General features: G+C 52.5%; 1 protein-coding gene across 2 annotated transcripts in view; it reads left to right on the forward strand.

The window, feature by feature from the left end:
* Nucleotides 1-27,114, forward strand: part of Rph3a (rabphilin 3A) — a 97,747-nt gene that overhangs the window by 53,689 nt on the left and 16,944 nt on the right. For both annotated transcript variants that reach the window (XM_015505209.2, XM_015505210.2), the window contains 7 exons: nt 2,276-2,422; nt 16,745-16,874; nt 17,950-18,036; nt 19,401-19,563; nt 20,674-20,712; nt 20,805-20,957; nt 26,884-26,970. In XM_015505209.2, the coding sequence (XP_015360695.1) occupies nt 2,276-2,422; nt 16,745-16,874; nt 17,950-18,036; nt 19,401-19,563; nt 20,674-20,712; nt 20,805-20,957; nt 26,884-26,970 (806 nt within the window). The remainder of the gene's footprint in view (nt 1-2,275; nt 2,423-16,744; nt 16,875-17,949; nt 18,037-19,400; nt 19,564-20,673; nt 20,713-20,804; nt 20,958-26,883; nt 26,971-27,114) is intronic.

Below are 27,114 nucleotides of genomic sequence, written 5' to 3' on the forward strand. Positions count from 1 at the left end.
GGGGGGGGGGTGGCGTATGCCAGGAGGCAGGGATCCCCAGGGGCCTGCTGCAGCGGGCTCCTGTTCTGTTCTTCTTGCCATCCTTGGTGTGCAGAGCCAACCTCCTCCCAGTGTCCCTCTCAGAACTGGGATCTCCACAGACCTGAAAGCCAAAGGTTTATGGGGCCTGAAGCCTATGTAACTTAGAGGATCTCCTCGGGATCAAGACAAAAAATATCTTTTTTCAATTTTTCCTAATCCCTTGGCTACTAAGATGTCACGAGAGGGCCATCTCAGGGGATCAGGAGGAGCCACACAGACAAAGGTCCTGACCTTTTGGTGTCACCAGGATCATAGTGAATTCCCTTTGTCCCTCCGGGTGCTCTCTGTGGACCGAGGACCCTCCGTGGCCTCGGTCTCCCTGAGTCACGTGTACAAGGAGATGCTAACGTGTCTTCAGCCACAGGGGGCTGGGTCGGCCTCCAAAGCCCTTCCTGTGTGCTCCCTCTTAGATAGCCATCTGCGTGCTCCAGACGCTGTGGTGATTCTGAGCCAGACAAGGTCCCCTCTGCCTCCTACTCTACGTCATAGTGGGGTGGGGTGGCAGACACCGGCAGCCAGGAAAAAATTCTAAAGATACCTTGAGCCAGAGAAGGTGCCATGGAGAAAGCAAGCCAGGCCGGGGCTGGAGGAGGCCGTCTCTGAGCCTGGCACGAGGAGGAGCCAGACATCAGAGGACCTGGGACAGCCGTGATCCTGGCAGGGACAGGGGCTGAGACCCTGAGGCCAAAACCGGGGCTGGGGCTTCAATAGTGAGCAGAGGCTGAGGTGGCTGGAGTGTGTGCCCAGGGGAAGAGGTGGCAGTGGGGACAGAGAGGCGGGACAGGGAAGGACAGGCAGGATGTCACAGAATGGGGCAGAGGCTGGGCTTCATTTTTCTTCAGGTCAAATTCTCCCACGTGGAGACCGACCATCTGAAAGAGCCCAAGGTCGGTCCTGCCATCTGGTGCATTCATTCTGGTGCCCACGCACCTACTCCTGGGTTTTGTTCTAAGTCAATGAGATGCCACTGGAGGGGTCTGGGGGGGGGGCGCTGCATTTGTGTCCCCTAGAAGCACCTGTGTTTCTTCCAGAACATTCCAGACCACAGCTCTTCTCTCTCACACAAGACTGGCCCCAAACTCTGCCTTCTCTGTTCTTGGGAACAAATCAGCCGAGAGGGAGGAAGTCAGAATCAGGGAAGGAGAGGTGGGATTTTCATTTCCAACTCTGAGTGTCAAAGGCAATTTCTTGCGGACGCATGAAGGGAGCAGGGAGAGTCATCGAAACTGGTGGCTAATGGGTGCTGGCTCCTGAGGTTTGGGAGGTACTGATTTTTTCCCTAATGGGGAAAAGAACTTCCAGGGGTGTTCAGCCCTGCATTCCAACTGGGTGCTGCTCCTCAGCACCCTGGGTGGGTCCCATGGTGTGAGGGGAGAGGACATGATTTTGCCACAGGCCACAGCATTGACTGCTCCCAGCAGCCTCTGCTCTGCTAGACCACCTGCTTTCTCTAGCCTCAGTCTCCCCATCGGGAAATAAGGACAAGGACAGTCCCCGCCTTGTAGGGTGGTGTGAGGACTCGGTGAGGTGATATGGGCACCCTGTAGGAACTATGGCAGTGTCTGCTTTTTAAAAAGGAGATGAGCACAGGGAGGAACCCAAATGTTACTGGAGACTTTGGGGCTGGGAGCCTGGATGTTATGTGAGATCCAGAGGCACTGGGGTCATCCTGGGACCCAGGGCTGTGATTGCCAGGCAGGGGTCCAGCTGTGGAAGTCTGCTCCGGAATCTTCCTGAGAAGGTCATTACCTTCCTGGTTCCCATGAGCTTGCAGCCAATGTTCCTTGCAGAGCACCTACAGGTGCAAGTACTTAATAAAAACTCCCATCAGATGTAATCCCAGCAGCTTGGGAGGCTGAGGCAGGAGGATCGTGAGTTTAAAGCCAGACTCAGCCACTTAGCGAGGCCCTAAGCAACTCAGCAAGACTCTGTCTCTAAATAAAATGTAAGTGCTGGAGATGTGGCTCGGTGATTAAGTGCCCCTGGTTCAATCCCCGGTACCCCAAAAAACAAACAACCCTGTGAGGGAGGCTGAGTCCCACTCTGCAGATGAGCGGCTGGGGCTGGGGCGCTGCAGGGAGCTCTTCTTGCACAGCGAGAATTTCCCAGCCGCCAGCGTCAGGGCCTGACCACTCCTCCACGCTGCCTGCTGGGCTTTGCGTCCAGCCTCACACCATCCCAAATTGCCTTTCAGGCTCCAGGCAGGCTGGAATGTCCACCCCAGCGGTCAGCCCGACAGACAGAGGAAGCAGGAAGAGCTGACGGACGAGGAGAAGGAGATTATCAACAGGGTGATCGCTCGAGCTGAGAAAATGGAAGAGATGGAGCAGGAGAGAATCGGGTGAGGCGCGGGGTGCAGGGGCGGGTCTGGGCTGCCTCGGGGCTCTGGCACATGTGACTGGCAGGTGCAGCGCACCCAGACGGCAGAGTGGGGGCTATGGGCAGGGGGCGCAGCTGAACAGGAGAAACAGCGCCTGCCCTCCTAGAGCGCAGGGACGGTGACTGTGCTCAGCAGCGAGTCCACTATGTCAAAATAGCGAGCAGGAGGATTTGAACCTCGAATGAATTCTGTAAGAGGACGGGGGCCCATCACAGGTCCCCACTTGGCTGTTGTGGGTCCTGGGCCTGTGGCCTCTGCCCTCTGTGCCCGGAGTGGCAGGATGGGGGAAGGAACCCCCACTGGCAGGCTAGGGGACGGAATCCAGGTCCCGGTCCAGGTCCCCCTGCGCCCTGTGCTTAGTGAGCAGGAGGGGAGAACTCGATGGATGGCAGAGAGGCCAGGCTGATAGGAAGCAGGTGTGGCGTGTGCAGAAGAGAGTGACGAAATCCAGGAGCAAAGACAGCGCTAGGGACATGGATGGCACATGGGTGGGCTGGAGAAGGGGCAGCCGGGGAAATGTGGGTGATCACAGGGTGAGGGGGTGACCTAGAGAAAAGGGGAGACAGCGGTGGGGGCCTCTTGAAGTGGGCGGAAACTGGGTGCTCGGACGCAGAGAGGCCGTCAGAGGGCTCCCAGAGACCTGGGTCTCAAGTGGGAAATTTGAGGGTGTAGTGAAATGAGAACCCCACCCCAGGCTCTCCCGGCAGCAGCCGCCGCTGCCAGCCACTGACAACCTCTGCCACTGACCCCCCTCGGGCACACCCAGCGGGGGGTTAACCAGGTTCTTGGAGGAAAATGATGTTCCCCAGACGCAGGATGTGGGTGACTTTGATTTCAGTTTCGGCAGACACTTTTATGTGGGGCTGGCTGGGGAGATCAGAGACGCTGTTGACAAAGGACAGACTCCTGCAGCCCGGCACGTTCTCACTGTGTGCTTCCTCCCCAGAGGGGCTCCTATGGGCTCAGCAGCTCTGCTCAGGTTGGATTCCTATTTGTATTTTAAAAGACATTTTAGGAGTGAGGAGTTCTGCAGGCCACAGGTGTGAAAGTGTGTGTGTGTGTGTTTACTGACCCCTCGTACAGCCACAGGCCTCAGCGTGCAGGCATGAAGGTCAAGTCTAGCCTCTGGAAGCAAATGTTCCTCTCACTCTTTTTCCTGCAGAGCACTTCCCACCAGCTACCATATTTAACACTCTATATATTTAGTTTGATTACTGTATGCCACTCTGGATGGATCAAATATGAGAGTCCCCAAAGTAGGGGGCTCTGATAGAACCTGGCACATAGTAGGTGCATAGCAATATACCTTTTAGAGTGAATGAATGAACTTGGCCCACCATGCTGCCTGCCAGTTTCTCTGCGCATCCCCTGTGGCCCAGGGAGTATAGAATCTAGGTGGGGGGGGGTGGTGTCCAAATTCCCAGGGAGAGTTCTCTGATTGGCTGGCACATGTCACGTGATATTCCCTCCTCCAATCAGCTGCAGCCAGGGATAAGAGCCCAGGTTGTATCAATACCAGGAGCTACTTTGGGAGGTCAAGTTGAGAGCATCCCTGGGGACTGAGCAGATTCCAGCTTGGGCCTTTGACAACAGGGTAGGTGTGGCCCTGCTCTGGTCTCCATGGCCTGGCACATTCTCCCACCAAGTGGCAGCAGACCACAGTGGTTAGCGACTGAGGACCCGAAGTTAGAACTGGGTTGAAACTGGATCTGTCACTCATTCTGCATGGGATCTTAGGTAAACCAGGTTATTTCCCTGTGCCTCAGTTTCCTCACCTGCAAGGTGGAGGGCACTTCCGCAGGTACTTCTTGGTGAGTAATGGATTAGCATGCAAAGGACTGTCAGGGCTTTGCCCTGGTCACATGCTCAGTGGACAAGGGCAACTACTTAACAGCGAGTTAAAGGAGAGAGAGAGGAGGCTCATTTTTGAAGCTAAGTGAAGCCTTGGTTTACAATCAAGCCTGGGAATTCTGCAGCCTCTGGCTTCCCCTGAAGGAGACGTGAGAAGCCTCCAGGGAAGCTCCGTCAAATCCCTGCCGACAGAGTGTACCTTTGCTGAGGCCGTGATTTCTGCCTGGCTTCCCCGAGTCCGGGGGACAGTCTCGGAAGATTCTGGCTGCGGCTGTCTCTCTGCACCTCCCAGCAGCAGCCCGGACTGGTAGCATTGCCAGAGGCAACCCCGGTGCTATTTGTGTCTTCTAAGCTCCCACCTGCCCTCCTTCCTGCTCCACCCACCCTTCCACAGGAGGGGATCAGAGCAGAGTTGGATAAAAGTGGAGTGAGACATCAGACCTGGAGGAAGACGGGAAGAGGGGTGCCATCTGGGCTCCCGCTGTAGAACCTGAGGCACTCAGTGAACAAGACGTCAGGAGCTCAGCTTCTCACCCATCCACAGTGGGGCTGCTCTCGGGGGGGGGGGGACCCCACCCTGCATGGTTGACTGAGCTCTTGAAGCAAAGGAGCCCTAACTGATAAAATGGCAGGAGTGTGTGTCCGTGCCCCCTTCTGGCCCCAGATCCCACCTCGGCAAGGCTGGATTTTCTCTATTACCTGAGGCGAAGTCATCATAGTAAGGTATAGGATCATTATTAACAAACATGACAAATACTCATCATAACAGGTACTGCTTACTGAGCACTTACTATGTGCCAAGTGCTATCATTGTAAAACCTCATTGGAAGGAACTCCTTAACTCCAGTTCTCTGATTCCTTCCATTACCTGTTACAACGTAACAACCTCCCAACCCTATCAAGTATATCCTATTATCCTCTCGTTTTTCAGATGAGGAAAGTGAGAATTAAGTTGTTTGGGTCACTTCTCCAAGGCCACAGAGAGGCAAGGTACCCATCCCTCTCTGGCTGACTCTCAGAACTATGCTCTTAACTATGAGACGTCTTTCCTCAAAACCTGTCACCCTATTCTTGGACTCTGTATGACCCGAAATTTTTAAGAGCCCAGGTTTGGAGGGGACAGTTTGGGGGCTGGAGGTAGGACCCTCTTCCATGCCTGCCCAGTGATTCTTTGTTGTATTTATCAATCAGTCACGGTCATTGCTGCCGGAGCTGGCCCTGTGCTGTGCCGCTGTGTCCAGAGAGCTCCAGGGGGAAGGGCCTTCAGACTCTCCAGCTCCATGGGTAGCTTCACTAGCATTGGCCATTCTGGGGGCCCTGGAGCGCAGGCCCACCTCAGACCAGAGTTGCCTTCTCCTGGAACCCCCCAGCATCTGTCAGACCATCACTCACCGCAAGCCTCAACCTGGCTCTGCCCCCGTTAGCATCCAAGGAAGGGAAGTGAGGTCCAGGAAAGAGACTCATTAAGTGGCGTCACTTTGCCCTCACGGTCCTTACTCAAGTCTAAGCGGGATCCTGGGGCTTCTTCGGCACCCCTGGCTGTGACCAACTTTCTATATGTTTGATGCGAGGCATTGCTTTCAAGAATTAGAAAAACAAATCCAGACAAGTCACCTCCATTACCTGTTACAACGTAATAAACCATCCAGACGTACAGACTTAAAGCCACCGCAGTCTTGTACCCCATGAGGGGAAGAGCCTGGGCAGGGCTCCGCCCAGCAGGATTCCGCTGTGCCAGGGGTTGGCTGGGGTTACTTCCCTTGCTGCTCCCAGCTGGTGGCTGGGCTGAACTGGGTCCCTGTCCTGGGCCACATGGCCACCTCTCTCTGTGTGTGATCTGTCCTTATTCAGTAGCCTGGCCCCGGCACCTTGACACGACAGCTAGATCCCAGGATAGGTGGGAGTTGTTGGGTCTCTTAGATGACGGACACCTTTTCCACCACATTCTATCATAGAGGGGGAGATAGACCCCATCTCCCTGTGGAAAGAACAGCATGTGTTTCCAGGGATGAGGCCATTATTGGGAACCATCTTTAAAGACTCTCACACTATGTAAAAGCAGAAATTTAATATAAGAATTCAGATGTATCAGCGGAGCCAAGGAGGACATGGTCTGCCTCAGGAAAAGCCTGCTTCTCACCCCCAGTGGGAGAAAACACACCCAGGCCACTCATCCTCGGCTTCTATAGCTCTTCTTGGTCCTAATTCCAAACTCCCAGGGAAGGAGCTCTGATTGGCCCAGTTCACCCTCTTTGTCTGCCCCTCAACCAATCAGCTGGGGCTACAGGTACCAAGCGTACCTGCTGCTAAGGGCTTCAAGTCCAAAAGGCCTCAGTGAGCAGGAAAGCCAGACGTGGGCTGTCCACGGGGCTTTTAGGATGTATTGAGTCTGGGGGTGTCTCTGTGTCCCCATCCTATGGCTCTCTGTCCAGAGCCTCCCAGAGACATCTGCTTGTGTATCCTGCTCGTCCACGGACAGACTGGCAGCTGGGTACCTTCCACCTGAGGTCAGCTTCCCTGAACAGATGGCCCCCAAAAGTAATTAGGATTTGTCATTAACCTTGGCGACCAGACACAGTGATGGAGGAGGAAGTCGGAGGGACAGAGAGAGACCTGTCATGGACAGAAGATGCCGCACTCCGTCCACCTCCCCACCTGGGCTCCCCCACGCCCCATCCTGGCACAAAACGTTTCCAAACTATGGACAGAGGACAAAGTCATTAGCGACGGCTGAAACTTGCTGCACCCACCGATGTCAGCGCCTTCCCCGGGTGTGACAAGGAGATCGCGAACGCACCCCGCTCTCCTCTTCCTAAAAGAGGACACCCCCCCGCCCCTGCCCAACCTAGTTCTAGACGCTCCATGGATAGGATTCAGAGGTTTGGGGCTCGCCAGAATCATAGGCTCATTTATGCATGTTCACATGGGCATTTTCAGAAGACATATTCAGAGATCTCATCATGTTTGGGAGGAGCGCTGAACCCCCCCCAGGGCTGAGAACCAGTCTCCCCAGGGATTAGAGCAGTGCACTCCAACACCCACTGCGCCCCACCCTGTGCTTCAAGGAATCGGCCTTAGATGCCAACGAGAGCTTTCTGAATTCCACAACCAGCACAGCGCCTGCCACCGAGGAGGGCACAGATCAGCAAACACCGTGTGACCCACAACCCAGATGGCCACCCGCCCCCATGGGTCCACGTTCACCTCGAGGCCTCCCTGACCTCATTGTGCAATGGGAATTTGGTACAACCACGCAGCCGCCAAGTCCCGGTGGCCCAGGGCTTTTCGGCCTCAGTACTCGTGACATTTGGGACAGACGGTTCTTTGCTGGAGAGCTGTTGTGTGCACTGTCAGGTGCTTAGCAGCCTCGATGGCCTCTGTCCACTGGATGCCTGTAATAACACCTCTCCAGTTGTGACCACCAATAGTGTTTGCAGACACTGCCCAGTGTCCCCGGAGGCGGCCGAGTCACCCCCTGTTGAGAACCGTCACCCTTGCCCTTTTGCTGGTGGTTCACAAAGAGGAAAAAAACATTTGCTTGGAATCTTCCCATAATCCTCCTCCTTTCTTAGGGAAGTAATCACAACAGATGGCTGGTGTAAAGCATCCCAGGCCGGCACCAAGTTTTATGTACGTGTATTAATGAAATCCTCACCACGGCCTTATTTGTGGTACCCCATATCACCACCATCCCTATTTCACAGATGAGAAAACTGAGGCACAGAGAGGTTAAGCAAATTTCTCAGAGTCACAATTCATAAGTCGTGGGAGTGGGATTATGAACCCGGGATGGCTGGCCCTAGGGCTAGTGTCCTATCCTGCCTTCCACAGAGAAACATTCACCTCCAAGGGCTGTACAGGGAATTCTGAACATTTTATATTTCCTTTATTCTTCTTAATGTTCTTACTGAGAAACAGACCTTTGTCCTTGTTTTACCATCAAGAAAACTGAAGCTCAGCAAGGTTAAGCCACTTGCCCAGGGGTACGCAGTCTTTATGTAACCAAACCAGACTTTGAACTTGAATCTGTCTTTCACTTTCTCCTCTTGTCTTTGGAGCCTGCAGGGGGGAAGGCACCTGGCAGATGGTTTCAGGGAGAGAATCGATAATATCCATAGGTTGGCCCACATATTCATCAGCCTAATGGATTCACCTACATCTTCCTTCAATAGGACAGTTCCTGCCTGCCTGCCACAGTGGGCTTTGTCCCCTGCAGCCCCCAGAACTAGATTCTCTAGACACTGTTTACCACCACAAGGAAGGCAGGCACCACAAGGAGCTCAGCAGGACTGAGCCCCAACTATAAGCACTGAACAAAACTAAGACTTTGTTCTTAGTTTTTGCTTCTAGCTGCCAGTCCCTTCTCTGCCCCTATTGGGCTGCATTCCTTGGGCAGGTGCCTTGATTTCTCCATCTGTAAAGTGGAAATGCATAATGGAACTGATCTCACAGGTTGATGATGGCTTAAGGAAAACATGCATGTGGAGTACTTAGCACAGCACCCAGGCACAGTAAGCACTCACACTACTGTTCCTGTGACTGGACCTGGGTTGGCGCAGCGCCTTGCGTAGCGCTACCTCAGCTCGGCAGAGCCCTCTCTGTGTCTTTGTCTCTTGGCTTCCTCGATCCGGATGCCGGGCTGACCCCCTCCCCAAAGTGCTGAGGCTCAGGCAGGAATCCCGTTCATGGAGCCGGAGACTGGGACCTCTGGCTCCCGGCAGGTGACAGTGATAAACATCATGAGGATGAACGAGTCTGACAGACGCACACCTCGCTCGACAGCCGCTCGGTTGGTCATCTGAGGACACATTCCCGAGAGACCCTGCGCCAGAGCCCCAGGCCGGCCTCGGCCCACAGCCGCTCCCGGTGCGCAGCAGATGGTGCAGCGCTGGCTTCAGAAAGTGCCAAGTTCAATAAACTCAATGGAACAAAGAGGGTGGGGGGACGAGTGAGGGGCCGAGTCTGGAGGTGATGGCGAGTGAGAGAAGAAAGAGACAGACAAACAGACAGACAGAGACAGAGAGTCGCGTGCACCCCGCCCTGCTGGGCTACGTTTTCCTAAATCCTGGTGAACTTGGTCTTCCAAGTTCAAGTGTTCAAAGGCAGCCGCTGGGCTCTGCCCCCTGCGTGTCATTTCCTGCTCTCGTCAAGGATGGGCGCAGAGAGGGTCACAGGGATCAGCAGGGCGGTGCGTGCTCCGTCCATCTCCTCCGTGTCCCGGGTCTCTGCAGCAACAGAGCTGGAGGGCTCTAGAGCTGTCTCTTGATGTTTTCGGAGGATACTTTGGGCTTTTCCAAGGAACCTGAGCTGAACAAGCAGGCGGCTGTGATCCTCCGGTGGCCTCCGGCGCTTGTTTGCAGAAGCAAACGGATCCCATGGCCCCTGGGCTGAGCAGCCTGCCGGCTCGAGGAGGCATGTCAGTGCATGTGGGTTCTGAACACACGGGGAACTTGTGCCTCTGGAGAAGTGCCAGGGCAGACGCATTCACACGTAGCACCTGCCATCTGTGTGTGTCTAGAAATGGGCCGTGAGGTCCATGAAGCCCTAGTCGGTTCAGCCCCTTGAAAAGCTTTAGAAGGACAGGTGGCGGAGGCAGATGGCCACACCCTGGTCACAAGGGAAACCGAGTCCAGGGAATTATAAAAGCCACACCTCTCCAGAACAAAGAAGGAGCAGCCACTGTCATTGAGTAGGGACCACCCGCAGGCATTCTGCCAACACTCTGATTTTATCTTTGCAACAATCCTCAGAGGTAAGGACTTTATTTTCCCTAAGTTACAAATGAAGGAAACTGAGGCTCAGAAAGGTTAAATCACTTTCCTGGGGTCCCAGAGCCAGGCAGTGGAAAAACTCAGATACAGAACCCAGAAAACTCAGTCCAGAGTTGGCACCCGGCCTAGATTCTGCAAGTGTGTGTATGTGTGTGTGTGTGTGTGTGTAAGTGAGTGAGTGTGTGTGTGTGTGTGTGATGTCTCTGTGGAGGGACTCTACAGTGACATGGGGCTGGGCAGGAACACCTGGAGAAGGTGACCGGACACTCTCAGAATCCAAAGCTTGCCTGGGCTGACGTCCACAGCCAGGCACCAGGGGAGGAAGCTAGGGTTAGATGGAGACCGGAGGAGGTGGAAATGGAACCCGGTGGGTGTGCTCAGCAGGCCCCCCAAGATGTGCACATCTGCATTCCTAGGATGGTCCTTCCAAGGGACTTTGCAGATGTGACCAAGAATCTTGGGATGGCAAGATAACCCCAGATTATCCAGGGAGACCCCACGTCGTGGCAGAGGTGCCCATGCGAGGGAGGCGGGAGAGTCAGCGTCACAGAGTGGGAGACGCCACACACCACTGGCTTTGAAGACAGTGAAGGGAGCAGCCACGAGCCAGGAAACTCAGACAGCTGCCGGAGGCTAGAAAAGTCAGGGAGCCGCTTCTCCCCCCAGAGCGCCCCCCCCAAGAATGGACCCCCGCCAACACTTCGACTTTACCCCAGTGAAGTGCACGTGAGCATCTGCCCTGCAGAACTGTCCTTGGACTCCCATCATTTTAGGCCACCAAGTCTGTGATTATTTATTGTAACAGCAACAGGAAATGCACAGTGTGACTCCCAAGGCCCAGTGGCTTGCAGAGACATCTCATGGCCTCCTAAGGGGCTCTGGCCCCACCCCTGAGTTGGACCCTCTTGGGTCAGCATTGTCACTTGGAAAGACCTGGCTGAGTCCCATACGTAGACAAAGTCCAGAACCTACCTCGTTCCACCAGGCCCTCACTCTCCGAGCCTCGTGGGCTCTGTTCACATGTTCCAAAGGGGGCAAATTGGGTCTTCTCTGCCTAAGACCTTGCCGCTGTCCTGGGCCAGGGACCCTCAACTCCTTCCACCCAGCCCACCAGCCCTGCCGAGCACGACCTTTGTACCTGCTGATCCCACCCTTTTAAGGACCATCCTGAAAGTCCCTGTGCCTCTTCATGAGTTCTCACAGCTGTCCCTACTTGTCTTCAGAGTGCTCACGGTGAGTGTCATCATGAGGATCTGAGTGATCATTTAAATAACGTCTGAATCCCTCCCTAGAGCCTCAGCTCCCTGAGGGCAGGACCGACCGGCTTTCTCACCGTCGACTCCTGCCTGCCCAGCTCGCAGCAGGTGCTCCATAAATAAGCGTCGATCAGATGACAATGTTTGGGTGGCAAAGTCAGGAATCCACTTCCCACCACCTCCAAAGAGAATCCACTGGTGCCCAGAGGAGAGGACAGACCCTCTCTGGTGCCTCTGGAGCCTCCTGAGAAATAGAAGGTGCCCACTGACTTCACCGAGTGACCAACAGTTTCCTTTAAGCACTGGTCTGTGACGGACACCTCCTGGACGTGAGCAGGGTCACATAGCGAATGTGGCATGTAAAGAGCTAGCTAGAGGGTGACAGCTTCTTACAGTGTCCAGCTCATTGGCACTTAACATTTGCCCAGGCAAATAAAACCAGTCTGTCTGCAGGGACTGGTCTCCTTATGATTGGGGGTCCTTCCGTTTCAAAAAAGAAGAGAAAATTTTGATGTTTCAGCCCCAGGATCTGGAAAGCCCTGACTTACATCTCTGGAGGAAGCCTAGGTGCATCTCACCTAAGCTTCTTGGCTCAATCTGGGAAAAGGGGACCCAGGGAACCAAGTTCTTCCAAGGTCCCTGGCTGAGACGAAGGATCAGACCCACATCTTATAACACTTGTTCTGCAGACATTTTCCTTCACAAATGTGCTTTCCTCTCTAATGCAAGGTAATGCATTTGATTATAAGAGAGTTAAGAAAGTTGACGAGTCCAGCTCATTGGATGCTCTTAATGTGAAGGGCAGAGGAGATAAAGGCATCGAAGAAGAAATAAACACATAATCCCAGCACCTGACGATGATCACTATGAATATTTTATGCGTCTCTTTCCTTGTTTTCGTTTTTGTTGAGTGCACACAGTAGAGACTTTCTGGTGAGCGTGCTGCGACCTCCTCTTGCGCCCTGATTACGATTCTGCTCCTGGGTTTTTTCAGTTTTCCCACGTAGCATGATCAGGACAGCGTCCCCCGCTCACCCCCGTGCTCTGCCTCCCCCGTCCATCCCCGGCACAGCATTTCTCAAAGTGAGGCCAGTGATTCCCTGGCTGCAGAATGAGATCAGTGCAGATTCTCAGGCCTTATCCAATCCCAAGGACTCGTCCTCTGTGTGTGGAGCCCTGTCCCCATATGGGTCTAGCTGTGCCCGACATTTTTCGAGTCCCAACAGGACTGTGTGTGGGCTTAACATACTGGCTTCTGGGCCCAGCCAGATCCTTCTCTGAGAAGGTTGAGCCAGAGCCCCGGGCACTGGTGTTTGTCTGATGCTGGTGACTGACACCCAGTGAGAGTCAACAGCATCTCTTATACATCTCTCTCCCATCAGGACACGTAAAAATAAATACTTCTTCTGGGATGACAGACAAAACTGCTCTATCTCCAGGATATGAACCCCTTGGTAGCCTCATGGTCCTTCTATGGCACACTTTGATTTAGTTTCCTGCAGTTTTATTTTTGAGTTTAAAATCTTTGGCTTAGCCTCTGTGTCCCTAGCATTTGAGGGTGCAGAGAGGGGGTCCCAACAAGCAGGCTTCAGGAAGCTCCCCGCTCACTCCCCATCTTTGGCCATCTGTGCCTCCCGCCCATCCTCTTTATTGGTCCTGAATCCATAAATAACAAGGCCATGAGCTGGGACAACGGAATAATGGTCTCAGACCTGGGGGCTTCGGGTGCCATCTGCAGTCTCTGATCAGACCCGGAGTGCTAATGGGGCCTGTAGGATTGGGCAGGAAGGGGCAGGGTTTCATGTCGGTTTGCAAATGGCATGTAAATCAATAGCCTTTGTTGTTCAGGAAGAGTCAGGAGACCCTTTGGTTGCCCTAAGCAAGAGCTCTGCAGTTTAGAACGGGATCCTCTATTACATGTTATCTTCCCACGAGGCCCCAGCAAAGCTGGCCACGAGGCAGGGAGCCACTGGGGGCTTTGTGGAATGTGACCATGGTCTCCTGAAGTGGAGAACCAGCTCCCAGCCTGGCTGTGTGATCCCGGCAAGCCTCGCCCTGTCTCTGTGCTTCGGCACCAACAAGGGTAGAAGAGCAAGATCTAACTATTTTCTTGCTAGGGAAGTGGGCGGAGATGAGTGATCGAGACAAGACGGTGGACAAGTAAATGTCACCAGGGCACTTATCCCTGTCCTTCAAACCTAATTCATGGTCTCATAATATTTTGTAAATCAGAGGCATTGAAAGGCTTCCTGAAATTTATCTACTCCCGGCTTCTTCGAATTGTTTTTAAACCCTGGAACCAGCTTTGCAAAGGAGACCCAATTGAGGAGCGCAGACAGGCAGGACAGATCAATGCAGACATGCTCGGGAGACACGGATCATGGTGGCCACTCACGATCTCCCACCAGGCCATCACTGGGAACAGCCCTGAACTGGCTCTATGGGTCCCCTGGGGGGCCAAGAAGCACCGTTGGAGAAGCGCTGATGTAGCCTGATGCCTCCTGTTTCCCAGGGGAAGCTGAAACCCTAGCAGGCGAAACCCAGGATGAAAATCCAGGTTTCTAGAGGGTTATTTAGGGAAGCAGAAGGAGGGACAGGCAGCAGTTGGGTTTCTTGTCCCAACTGCAGGGGACAGAAGCAGCTGGGATGACAACCCAGAGCACATGCAACTGGGTACTTGCCAATGACTGAGGGTCCCTTAGGATGGGAAAGGCAGAGTTATCAACCAGGGCAGAGAAGGGACAGCTCGAGGGGACCTCCAGGGCTATTCCTGGCCTGCAGCTGTGTGGAGAAGTAGTTCGGATGGGAACTCGGGAGTCAGACCGCTTAGATCTGAATCTTGGCTTTTACCACTTCTTAGCTGTGTGACTTGGGCAAATTGCTTAACCCCTCTGTGCTGCAGTTTTCTCATTTAATAAAGCAGGGTGCTCCCCATCGAAATGATTATAGGTCGAGAATGTGTCGAATACACCTGGCCTGCGGCTCGGCACAGCTTAGCCACACAGCCATGCCGTGGATACGGGCCGTTTCCCCTCGGGACAGTGGGGCTGGCAGCAGATCAGACTTCAAACTTCAAAGCGCAGCTCCTACTAAGGCATGCTGTTTTGCGCCATGGTAAGGCTAAGAATCTTAAAGTCCCAGAAGAGTCCGTAGTCCTCGACTCCTAACGTGGCTGGAAGGATTTGTTAAGAAAATCAGCATGGAGTCCTTTCTCTGAACCTGGTCCTAGTTAGTGCTCCAGTTAGTCCAGGGGTCTGAGACCATGGGCTTCGGGCTGCTCCTGGTCTCACTTACTCCCCATCAGCCAGGGAGGAGCCAGCGAGGACGGGGAGGTGAGGAGGAGCTGGGGAGGGCTGCTGCCTTCAGCTCTGCGCCTCCTGCCTCCAGCCCAGTTCTTCCGACCTAGGTCCCTGGGGAGGCTCTGGGACCTGCAGCCAGGGCTCCTCCGGGACAGAGTAGCTCCTGTGACTGCACTGAGACAGTAAGTGCTCAGGTCAAGGAGAGGGCTCCAGCTTGGTGACGCTTAAAAACCCCCAAACCTGAAGCCAAAACAGGATGGCCAGGCCCAGGTCATCTCACACAGCCACGTCGCCTTGTTACTCAGGGACCCTGGGACCAGCAGCAGCAGCACTTTGGAGCTTTCTAGAAAAGCAGCACCTTAGAAGCCTGGTGGTTCAGAATCTGCAATTCGCTAAGGTCCCTTGTCACCAGTGTGCACGTTACATTTAGCAAGAACTAATGTCACCTACCCAAGACTCGGGTTCTGGTTTTGACTCTGCCGGTTCCCAACTGTGTGGCCTTGGGCAAGTCACTTAAAATCCCTGTGCCTCCCTTTCCTCATGTGAAAACTGGCATAACACTGGTGCTGAACTCCTGGGGAGGGGGGCAAAGCACTTCATACTGTGCCGGGCACGTGCTGCTGAGTTAGGGTAAGCTGTTATTATGCCCCACTGGACATGGAGTTCCGCTCGCTTTTACTGGGATACAAGCATGACGAGACAGCTGCTGTGACCTACCCAGTCATTGAGACAAGTGCCCAGATGTGCTGAAGTGGCTTCGAGCGCACAGCAGGGATCAGAGCAGACCAGGTCCCTGCCCAGAGGATCTCCCGGGCCGGGGGTGAGCAGAGTTGGTTTCACCATCAGCTAAGAGCTTAATGCAGATGATCTCGTAGCTGCTTATAAATGTGACAGGTGCCCCGGGGAAGTACTTGTCACTCTTCCTGCAAGGACAGTAGGTGGTAAGAGGCTTCAGGGGAGTAATGGATCCTGAAGGAGGAGGGGACCCAGGCAGAGAGAACACAAGGGGGTGTGTGTTACAGAAAAAGAGGTCACAGGCACGTGCATGGGGGTGCATTCCAGGCAAGGGTGACAGAGCGAGTGAAAGCACAGGGGACAACAGGAACTGAAGGAAGGCTGGTGTAACCAGAGACACTGCTCTCACCCCTGAAGTTGCATCCAAGCCACCCGGAGGGCTTGCAAACCTAGATTGCTGGGCCCACCTCTAGAATTTCGGCTTCAGCTGGGCTGGGACCCAAGAAGGCACACATCACACAAGTTCCTGGGTGACGCTCATGCTACTGGTCTGTGACAATGCTTGGAGACCCAATGCATGGGGACAGTCAGGCAAGACCAGGAGAAGAAGAAGTTCAAGGTTTCCCACGTAGGGCCACGGGAGCTGCAAGGCACAGGGGCTGGGGGTGACTGGATCCAGCTTGTTTGAGGAATGTCAACATGGCAGTGGGGGGAAGAGCAGGTTGTAGAAGAACATGGGTGGCAACAGGAAGCCTGTGAGGAGGCTACTCAGTTATCCAGAAGAGAGACGGCAGTGGCTGGGTTGAGGTGAAGACGGAGAGGAATGGACAGATTCCAGAAGAGTCAGAGAGGCGGACACATAGCAATTGGTGATTGGACTGGATCGTTGAATGTCGGGGGAGCCGGGGGTCCAGGAAGACCCCAAGCCTTCTGGTTTGAGCTACTTAACTTGTGGCCACATCATCTCCTGAGCATGGGGATCAGGCTTGCTAGGGATGGGGACAGAGATGGAGAGCCTCCACGATGTCAAGTTTGGTTTGAAAGCATGAGTGTCAGATCCAGGTGACGTCGCATGGATAGTTAGGTCACAGGGCTGGAGCTCGGAAGGCAGTTCCTCAGGAGAAGGCAACTTGAGATGGAAAGGGCCACCACAGGTTCTTCATGGTAAGTCAATAGAATAGCTATTGGGGGCGTGATGCTTTGAGCCAGTCTTCAGTGGTTCTGAGAAGGTATTAGAAGTTTGCACACATGTGCGCTTCCCTGGAGAAGGGTCCACAGCCATGGTCAGATGCTCGAGGGCAGATGGCACTGAAGGGTAATCTTGTGGGCCCTGGTCCTGTGGGGTCCTTAGTGCCTTGTCTCTGCTTCCAGACGCCTGGTGGACCGACTGGAGAACATGAGGAAGAGCGTAGCTGGGGATGGGGTGAACCGCTGCATACTATGCGGAGAGCAGCTGGGGATGCTGGGCTCAGCCTGTGTCGTGTGTGAGGACTGTAAGAAGGTACCTCGCCCACTCCCCTCCTTTCTTGCTCAGTGCTGGCTCTGGGGGCCTTGAGTCTCGGGGATGGAGCTTGAATCCTGCAAAATAGGAATTCTCCTGCGATGCTCCCATGCCCAAGTGTCTCCCAAGGTCATCCTGATCCCACTTCCTCCCCTGATGTCCCTTTAGAGCTCAGCTCCACACAGGATGGACTTGGCTGTGTCTTAGTGAGTTACTTGTCAGCTAAAGAGCGTGCTGGGCACACGTGCACACACTCATGCGTGGAGGGCCAGCATCCTCTCATCCGGGGTTATGAGAAAAGGAGACTCAGAAATCCCCTGTGCAGGCCAGTTAGAGCTCTTGGTCTCTGAGACCATTTGTCCTCGAAGGAAAATCTCTCTGAGCTCTCTTCCCCCTCCGCCCTTTGCCCCAAACTGTCTGCACTTGACAATGCCAGGCCAGAGATAGCCCTGTCTTTAGATCTATTTGATTGTGATCAAGGCGATTCCAATTAATGTCTCCAGAGGGAGGACATTCGTGATGCCCCTCGGTCCCTTCTGCGTGGTATCCCATTTAGCAATTAACGTGGAATATTGGGGAAAGCTTATCTCTTTTGAAAAACTTATCTGATTCAGCCAACCAGATAAGAAGAATCGTGTGACTTATCAGGTTTTCCTTGCTGTTTGGCTGTCAAGAAATTCAACCCACAGACATGGCCTGTAGTCAGGTAGCCTCCTTCTCCATGGAGAGTTGAACTGGTCATTGCCAAGGTTGCCCTGGATCCTTTGAGGGAAGAAAGAAGAAAATGGGTGTATGGTCTTTCCTCTTAAAAATCATGTCAATGCTGCATAGTTACTGAAAACTGTCCCTAATGGACCCCTGGAGAATTCCTTCCTCCAGGGCTTGGGAATGACTCCAGTGCTCATTATTGGAAATAAGACTCAAATTGGAACTTGATTCTAATGGACCTTGACCATGGAAGAAAGGGTGCGAAGGAAGGAGAGTTCTAGATCTCCGCCCCTCCCAGACCCTTCTCCATCCCCAGCAGCTCAGGGCATGGCTCCCCTGAGTGCTGGTTGGGCTCTTTTGTCCCCAGAACGTCTGCACCAAGTGTGGGGTGGAGACCTCCAACAACCGCCCGCACCCCGTGTGGCTCTGTAAGATCTGCATGGAGCAGAGAGAGGTGAGTGGCCCCTCCCCTTTGCCGGCCCCCTTCTCCTCCCTGGGATCAGGGAGACTGGAGGGCTGGAGGCCGGGCGTTCTGGGTGGGTCTTGGGTCTTAACTTTGAAGGGGATCAGCTCGGCCAGCTGTGAACTGGCAGGACGGCCTCTGGGTAGTTGGATGAACTTCTTGTCTCCTCACCTGTGCCTGAGACTTTGCCTTCCCTCCCCACCTCCCTCTCCATCCTCAGCCTTCTGGTTGCCATTCTGCCCTCATCTGTCTCTCGCATTCTGGGTTTTCCTCTTCCAACATCTGCTGTTTCTCTTTCCTTCTTTCCTAAGTCTCTTCTCCATTTTTCTTTCCTCCAAGTCTCCCCTTCATTTGAGGCATTTCTCCCCCTGGTCCTGTGTCCATGGTTTCTTCCCTCTGCTGTCTCTCCCTTTGCGCTCTCGCTCGCTCTCGCTCTCTCTCTCTCTCTCTCTCTCTCTTCCTCCCAGACCTGCTTTTTATTATTCATTTTATCTCAATGCAATGCTTTCTCCTCCCCACAGTTTCTTCTCCGCTCACCCCCTGCTACAGAGCCTTGCCTCTGAGACTGTCCCAATGACCATGTCCCCATCAGTAGCAGCCAGGGGCCTGGCAGGATGCAGTGGGCACTCTCCAGCAGGGGAATCGAGGAGAGTTCCATAAAGATGCCCTTTCCACAGGGCAGGGCAGGGTGGAGGGGAGTCGGTGGCAGGGAAGTGTCCCGTGCAACACAGGCCTGCTGTGACCACTCCTGGGACCGACCGGCTAGGGAGGGAGCAGTTGGCAGACTGGAAGACAGGAACCAACCACTGTCCAGCCAGCAGGGAGGGAACCAAAGAAACACATAGCGTGGCCTAAATGCCCTGCCAACTCCTGCTGAAGACAGAGGTCACCGAAGCCCACTTACTCCTGTCCGCACTGGGCAGCCCTCTGGGGCACAAAGTTGGGTGGAAAAGGATCGACATGAGATGTTCAGCACACTGTCCTGCCTGGCCCTAACCCACAGGGCAGGACAAAGGCCAGAGGTCTTGGGACAGCTATGGGCAGGTCACCCTCTCTCCCAGGAGTGCAGTAGAGAACATGCCCCATCCAAGAAATGGACGGCTTGACGCCAAGCCCTCGCCTTTCCACTCCCAGGCTCTGCACTGTCAGGACACCCATAACATTTCTGACCTTCCATTTCCCCATCTGTGAAATGGGTCTCATCAGACCCTTCGGATTGAGTTTTCAGGGCTGGCGTGTGGAGTCAATAAATGTGACTGCCATTGTGTCCATGTGCCGTGGACCAAGAGCAAAAAGATTTTGAAATTGGTTCATGAAGGCGAGAGTGGTGGCCACAGCTCCTCCTCCCTCCCCAGGTGTGGAAGCGCTCTGGAGCCTGGTTCTTCAAGGGTTTCCCCAAGCAGCTCCTCCCACAGCCCATGCCCATAAAGAAGAGCAAGCCCCAGCCGCCCGCGAGTGAGCCTGCTGCCCCAGAGCAGCCCCCTGAGCCCAAGCACACGGCCCGCGTGCCAGCCCGAGGTAGGACAAGGGGCTCTTTCAGCACCACAGACAGCTCCCGGCCAACTGGTCTACCTGGAGCTGTCCCTGCGGTGGGCTGGTTTCCACTGGGTTGGTGGCAGCTCAGGGAACTCTCCAGAGAAGCCAGGCTGCCAAAAATCTTTGCTATCGTTCCTGTTCCTGGTGGGATGTGTAGAGGTATCAAAGAAGGGGAAGTTAAAATTAGGAATTGAGAGAGACACACTGGAGCCCGTGGGTGGGGGTGGGGTGGGAGAGATGGGGGTGGGGGTGGGGGTGTTGCTGGGAAGGCCTTTCTGGCCCTTCCCATTCCTTCTCTCAGCCCTAAGCAAATGTGAAATTGGACAAATTAAAAGTGAAAGATGAATAGAAAGGAAATTAGTAAAAGAAAATTATCACTACTATTGATGGTATCGCGCTGATCCAAGTATTATTATTATTATTAAATATTAAAATGAAGACTAAAAGAATCCAGAAAAAGGCAGCCTCAATAAAAACACACTTATCTTAATTGGATTAGGCCACTCAGGCTGCCCCAACAAGGCCCTCGCAATAATTTCAATTAACACCAAGTGATAAAATCTGGCCCTAATGGCCGCTCCGGGGAGGAGCACAGCCGAGTTTCTGGAAGGACCGTCCTAATTGAAGGTCTCAAAAATTACAGCATCCACCTGTGTCTCCCACGGGACGGCCTCCTAAGGTACCTGCTCAGTGCTCGGCACCCAAAAGACGTTTGGCAAATGCTTTCTTCCTGGCAAGGCACGAGCGACTTCCACTGCCTACAGGAATTGCCGAGTTCAGCAGAGGCTGCAGCCCAGTCTCCACCACTGGGTCACCCTGTTGGCAGAGCAAGCCCTGCTCCCTCCGGGCTGCCAGATTGTGCAGCTGGGCTGTTCTTTTTTAAGCCTCTCTGTGTGTTCGTGTGTGTTCGCATGTGCCAAGGAAACAATATCACATGGTAAAGAGGAACTAGATCAGAGGGGAAACCAGAAGGAGACGTTTTAGAGTTTTTCCATGTCCTGGGAGAGGTGAACGAACCCCTTTGAGGGCTTCTTCAGTTATCACTCTCCAGACACCAGAAAATCACGCTCCCTATTATTTCTCTCCCTCCAGCTGACACTGAAGACAGGAGGGGCCCAGGTCCCAAAACAGGTGGGTTCTGCCGCCTGCCTTGCAATTTTGGACAGGAGTCCTTTTACCCCGTTCCTCTTTGCCCTTTATCTATTCAATGCTTTTCCTTCCAGGACCTGACCCAGCATCTGCTCCAGGGAGAGGAAGCTATGGGCCTCCTGTGCGCAGGGCCTCCGAGGCCCGCATGAGCTCATCTACCCGGGATCCAGAGAGCTGGGACCATGGTCAAGGTGGGGGAGCTGGAGACACCAGCCGCAGCCCAGCGGGTAAGCAAGATGGGGAAACCCAGTTACGCCCCTGAACGAGGAGAATTGGAAAGAATGCGGAGGACAGTGTGTTCTCTTCATTTGTTCATGCTGTGTTTATTAAGCACCTACTATACACCATGGACTCTTCTAAATGCTGGTTCTAGTCTATGCTGGAGGAAACACAGGATCATGACCAATTCAGGTTCTGGACATTCATGATTTTGATTGTGTCCATTTCTTACCCTATCATCATATGTAAGAAAAACATGATTTTTTGCCTTTTTGTGTGTGTGTGGTGCTGGGGATTGAACCCAGGGTCTTGTGCATGGGAGGCAAGTACTCTACCAATTGAGCCATATCCCCAGTTCCTTTTGCCTTGTTTTTTAAAAAAAAATACCTGAGGGAAAATACCCCTTGGCTTTGAGAAAAGTAAAGATGCTTCACTCTCAAGACCCTCCCAAGCTCTCCCTTCCCTGGGCATGTGGCCTCTGCTCTCTGTGAGGATGGGGTGGGTCAGCAGGACCAGGTTGTCATCACAGATGCTGTCATCTAGCCTGGTACCTCTGGGCCCACCAGGGGCAGATTTACACAGCAAGGGTGCCCACTGGGGAGAGTCCTCTGACCCTAGATTTTAAAGAAAATGCCAAATAGGTTGGGGACATCTATGTTCCATATGTACCTGTCTGAGACCTCGGCTGAGCCCAGGTCTAAGTCAGACAGGCTGAATGTTGAGGTCCCATGTTGAGTTTGGGTCTTTACTTTCCAAATTGGGGCTCATGGCATAGCACTTCAGTGCCCCCTTCTTCTTGGTGACAAAATTGGGCACATGCCATCAGCTTCCCAGACCCCTCCATGAACCTGTGGTTCAGATGGACAGAGAAAAATGAATTTCTAGATCCACAACATCCCAAAATGCTTACTGGGTGCATACTGTGTCCTTGACGCCATCCCAGGCACTTCCCACAAACCATCCCAGTTAACCCTTGCCACACCCCAGATCCAGCTGTGAGATGTCATGGCTCCCATCTAACAGGTGGTGAAGCCACCACGTTCCCTGGGGTACATTACCCATGACTGGTTAAAATGACAATTCAACCCACATCTTATCACAAAAAATTGTCTTTTTTTTTTTGCCAGAGGTGAAATTTCTATTCTATGTCTTCTATATTTTTGTAAAATGTATTAAAATTATGTGTTTCATTAGAAGTATCATTTGCTATTTCAAATTCTTTTCCATGCACAGTTCAGTGACAGAAAGTACACTGTGGTGCAACCATCACCACCATCCATCTCCAGAGCTTCTTCATCATTCCAAACTCAAATTTTGTGTCCATTCAACAGTAGCTTCTCATTTTGCCCATTCTCTGTCCCTGGTGACCATGACTCTTCTTTCTAGGAATTTGACTATTCTAGATACCACATGTAAGTGGAATCATACAGTATCTGTCTTTTCGTATGTAGCTTATTTCACTTACTGTAATATATTCACGGCTTACCCAAGTTGTAACATGTATCTGGATTCCCTTCCTTTTCAAGGTTGTGTAATATTCTGTTGCATGGATATGCCATATTTTATTTATCTATCCATCCGTCAGTGGGGCGTTATGGTTGTGAATAGTGCTGCTGAGCACGGCATACAAATACCTGTTTGAGTCTCTTGGGGTTATACCTACAAGTAGAATTGCCACATCTAATGACAATTCTATGTTTAATTTTTTGAGGACCCGCTGTTCTATTCTCCACAGTGTCTGCACTACTTTTGCATTTCTTCCAATAGTGCACAGGGTCTCAGTTTCAGTACATCCTCTCTGACGCTTGTGATTTTCTGGTTTTTCTTGGTTTCTCTTTGTTGTTTTGTCTGGTTGTTAAATAGTAGCCATCCTAGAGTGTGAAGGGCTCCTTTAGGTATTATAGATTTGGTCTGCATTTCCCTAAGGTGAGTGACACGACACGTCTTTTCATGTGCTCATCGGCCCTTTGTATGTCTCCTTCTGAGAAACGTCTATTTCGGTCTTTGGCCCATTTTCTAAGTCAGGGGGTGGGGGCTGTTGTGTTGTAGGAGCTCTTCGTGGATTCTGGATATTGATGCCTCATCAGATACACAATTTGTAAATACCTTCACCCATTCCACGGGTTGCTTATTCACTTTCCATTTGATGCACAGAAGATTGTTTGTTGTTTTTTAATGAAGTCCAATCTATCTACTTTTTCTTCTGCTTCCTGTAGTTTTAGTGTCATAGTGAAGAAATCACAGTGATGGAGATTCCCCTTGTGTTTTTTCTTCTAAGAATTTTAGAATTTTAGCTTTTGCATTTGAGTCTCTGGTTCATTTTGAGCTAATTTTTGTATATCCAATCCTATGCTTTTAATCTCTATATCATTTTGCCTCCTGGGGCTACAGACACTCCCAGGACAATCCTGAGCCGGACTTAGAGCTCCTGTCCCTCAGGAGTCAATGTAATGTCCCCTGGGTGGATGGCGCTTTGGGATTCCTCCTGCTCCACCTGTAGCTGAGCTAACCACTTCCTGCCCTGAATTCCCAGAGACGGGACCGGGAGGCAGCACTAGCCATTGTCTCTCTCCCTGGTCCAATTCACACCAACGTGTGTCTCTCTCCATTAACTCAAGTTTGCAAATATTTATTGAGCACAACTACAATTTGAGCTCTTTCTCCTTGTTTTCTAGCTGCACTAAGATTTCCGGTAGATTGTAGGCTGTTGAAGATTTGCAGACTTGAATGCACAGTTAGTATCACAACTCAAGTGTCCTGAGCACTGACCCTGCACCAGGCATGTGATCAAACTCTGCAGGTGTTCAGCCCTGTCAACGGTACCAGTCACCCTCACCTAACTGATGTGGAAAAGGGGCTAATAAAGAAACCTTGCCCAGAGTCACATAAAAGTCATGGCCTGTCTGGTATCAGAACCCAAGCAGTTCCCGTGCAGAGCCTCTGCGGTCAGCTGCTCTGTAGCTCCCACTGGCTGGCGGGGTCGAGAGTAGCTCCAGGGAACAAATTGCCGTTGAGACTCTTTTGTTCCAGAGCTTAACCCTGGAGTCTCAGGATCCACCCTTGACACAGTGTGGAAACCCCTCCAGTGGTTCTCTGAGAGGGACTTAATGCTCTTCTGCTATACTCTCCATAACGGGATCTCCTAAAGAGCCCCTGCCATAAAACATGGCTCATTCCACGAGCACTTATTTATTTATTTGGGTAACATGGATTGAACTCAGGAGCACTCGACCACTGAGCCACATCCCAGCCCTATTCTGTATTTTATTTAGAGACAGGGTCTCACTGAGTGGCTTAGGGCCTCGTTGTTGCTGAGGCTGGCTTTGAACTCGAGATCCTCCTGCCTCAGCCTCTGGAGCCACTGAGATTTCAGGGGTGCACCACCATGCCAGGCTCCACGACTATTTAGTAAGCACCTACTATACCCCAAGCCTGGTATTAAGTGCTGGAGATAAAGGTATCATGCAGACCTGGTCCCAACCTTAGGAGCTCACACTCCAGCAGAAGGAAAAGCAACATAACCCAGAAATAGCAAGAGAGATTTATAACCGCCGTAACAGAGGTGCCAAGACCAAGGAGGATGGGTTATCACTCACATTTATTGAGTGTTCAAGGTGTGCCAGGCACCAAGTTCTGTATATGCATTTCCAGAGGAAGCCCCCAAGAGGACATTGAGAGGGACCTGGGAACCCAGAACATCTATTTTTGGAGTCCCAGAAAGACTTCACAGAGAAGGTGGCTTCTAAGGGAGAACTATATCAGGAAAATAAATAAACTAGGTACAGCACATTCAGCGTGTGTGTGTGTGTGTGTGTGTGTGTGGTGGGGGTGGGGGGGTAATACATTCCAGGTAGAGGAACAGCATGTGCAAAGGTCCAGAGACAAAGCATGGCCAGGCTAACAGTGGTCCAGGAGTCCGTAATATGGAGTGGTGATAGAGGTGCCCCTCCTAAAATTGGACAGTGCACAACCCGAACTACTCTAAACCATAGCCCTCCCTTGGAGATATCCCAGAGCCAGTCCATGCAGGGCTTCCTATGCCAAGAAAAAAAGGGGTTGAACTTGAGAAACAGTGTTACCTTGTACTAGAGCCAAATGGCTTCCCCGTTGCACACAGCCAATTGTTCTCTTTCTGTCCCAGACTGCTGTTTTTCTCTTCTGTGACTCCAGAATAAAATTCTCAAGTTTCTTCTTCCACTGTAAGATTATCCTTCTGCCCTCACTTCCAACTGAATAACCAGTAATTTACAAAATATTAATTTGTCCACCCAACATTTATTGAGCACCTACTATTCTAATGATGGCAAACATTTATGTAGCACTCCAAAAGCCAGACACCCAAGTAAGCCCTTGTCATGTTCATTGAGTCCTCACAACAACCTTGTGAGATCAGCTTCCTTACTATTGCCATCTTCCCTTCTCAACCCTTCCTATTCAACACTGCACTGGCGAGCTCAACCATCGCAATAAGACAGGAAAAAATATGAGGCAGAAAGTTTATAAAGGAAGAAGCAAAACAGTTTCTATCACAGATCGCATGAGACACTCCTAAAGGAACCTATAGTGACAATCAGAACTAGTGAGTGAATATTGTCAGCCCACAGGATGCAAAGTTAAAACACAGAAAGAAAGGTCCTCAATTGCAGATTGGGGACCCTAGTGCCACAGGCAGCATTGAGCAGCTCAGGGTCTGGTATACTGGAAGCCCCCAGAGAATTCTGGTTGCTATTTTTCTCATGGACTCAGTGTCCATCTCCTTCCTTGACCAGGCTGCACCCTCCTGGAGGTAACAGATGGCATCTATTACCTCTGCTGCCCATCCCTGCAGAGGGCTGGGCACTCTGTGGATGTTCAATGAACATTTGCTGATGCACAAATGAATAAATACAAGAATGCAAAGGAGCAAAACAAACAGCGGTGCTAATGTAGGATGCAGGACAAGACTTGGGGGTTTGTAAGGCTTGGGCAGCACTAGCAAGGTGCCCTCTGTCATGAGCATCTGTCCAGAAAAAAAGAGCTGATCTGAATTCAGGAAAGATATGATCCAGACAGTAAGATAAGAGTCTGGGGATTTCTTCCCGAAATGTAGCACATGCTGGCGCCAGGACCTGCTTCTCACAGACCCCTGCCAGCCTCATCCAAGAGTCTGAGACACAGACTCAACACCAGCTGCCCGAGTTCAAACCCTGGCACTGCTGCTAACCAGCCATGAGACATTGGATGAGCTCCTTATCCCACTGTGCCTCAGTTTTCCCACCTGTATAATGGTGACCACAGAGCACTCGCCTCATGGGATTATTAGTGTAGAGATTAACTGAATGCTCATATGTAAAGTCCCTGGAACATGGTATACAGTGAGTAAATATTAATTTGTGATTACTGTAAGGTCAGTAGAGCTGTCAATTCTATGAGGCATAGGTTCAGAGAGGCTGAGCAAGGAGCCCAGGGTCACACAGCTTATAAAGGTAAAGGCTGGAATGCGAAAGCAGGTCCACGTAATGGCAGTATTTCAATAATAATGAAATAATATTGACTGACACCCGTTGAGCACAGCCTGTGGGCCAAGCATCCCTTCTAGCACTGTGCCTGGATTGGATCTTTGTGCTCTCATCACAGCCCCATGTAGTGGGGGCTGTAATCCCCATTCGACAGATGACAAAGTTGAGGCCCAAGAGAACAGGTCACTTGTGTCAAGTCACCAGCAGAAACATAATCACAAACCTGTGCCTTTTAACACCCATGCTGCAGCTGGGCTTCACCTGCAGGGGCTCAGTGTTGGAAAGAGAAAACACCCAGGGGGCCCAGGCAAGGGCAGGGAGAGCTGGGGGTGGAGGGCTGCTTCATCAGAGACCGAGCTCCTGCCTACAGTGCGCATGCGCTTGCACAGGTGTGCGCCTGCGAGTCCTGACGGCTGTTTCCTTCCCTCCCCTGCAGGTTTGAGACGAGCCAACTCTGTCCAGGCCTCGAGACCCGCCCCCGCCTCGGTGCCCAGCCCAGCACCTCCTCAGCCTGGACAGCCAGGTACCTGCCACTCACCCACCCACCTGGACAGAGAAGGGGGTGGGGCAGAGGAGAAGGGGTGGGGCAGAGGAGAAAGGGTGGGGCAGAGGAGGGGCGGGTCAGAGGGGGGAGGGGGTGGGGGCAGCAGGGAGGGAGGAGGCGGGG

This window comes from Marmota marmota, unplaced genomic scaffold (assembly GCF_001458135.2).
Source record: "Marmota marmota marmota unplaced genomic scaffold, marMar, whole genome shotgun sequence".
Lineage (NCBI taxonomy): Eukaryota > Metazoa > Chordata > Mammalia > Rodentia > Sciuridae > Marmota > Marmota marmota.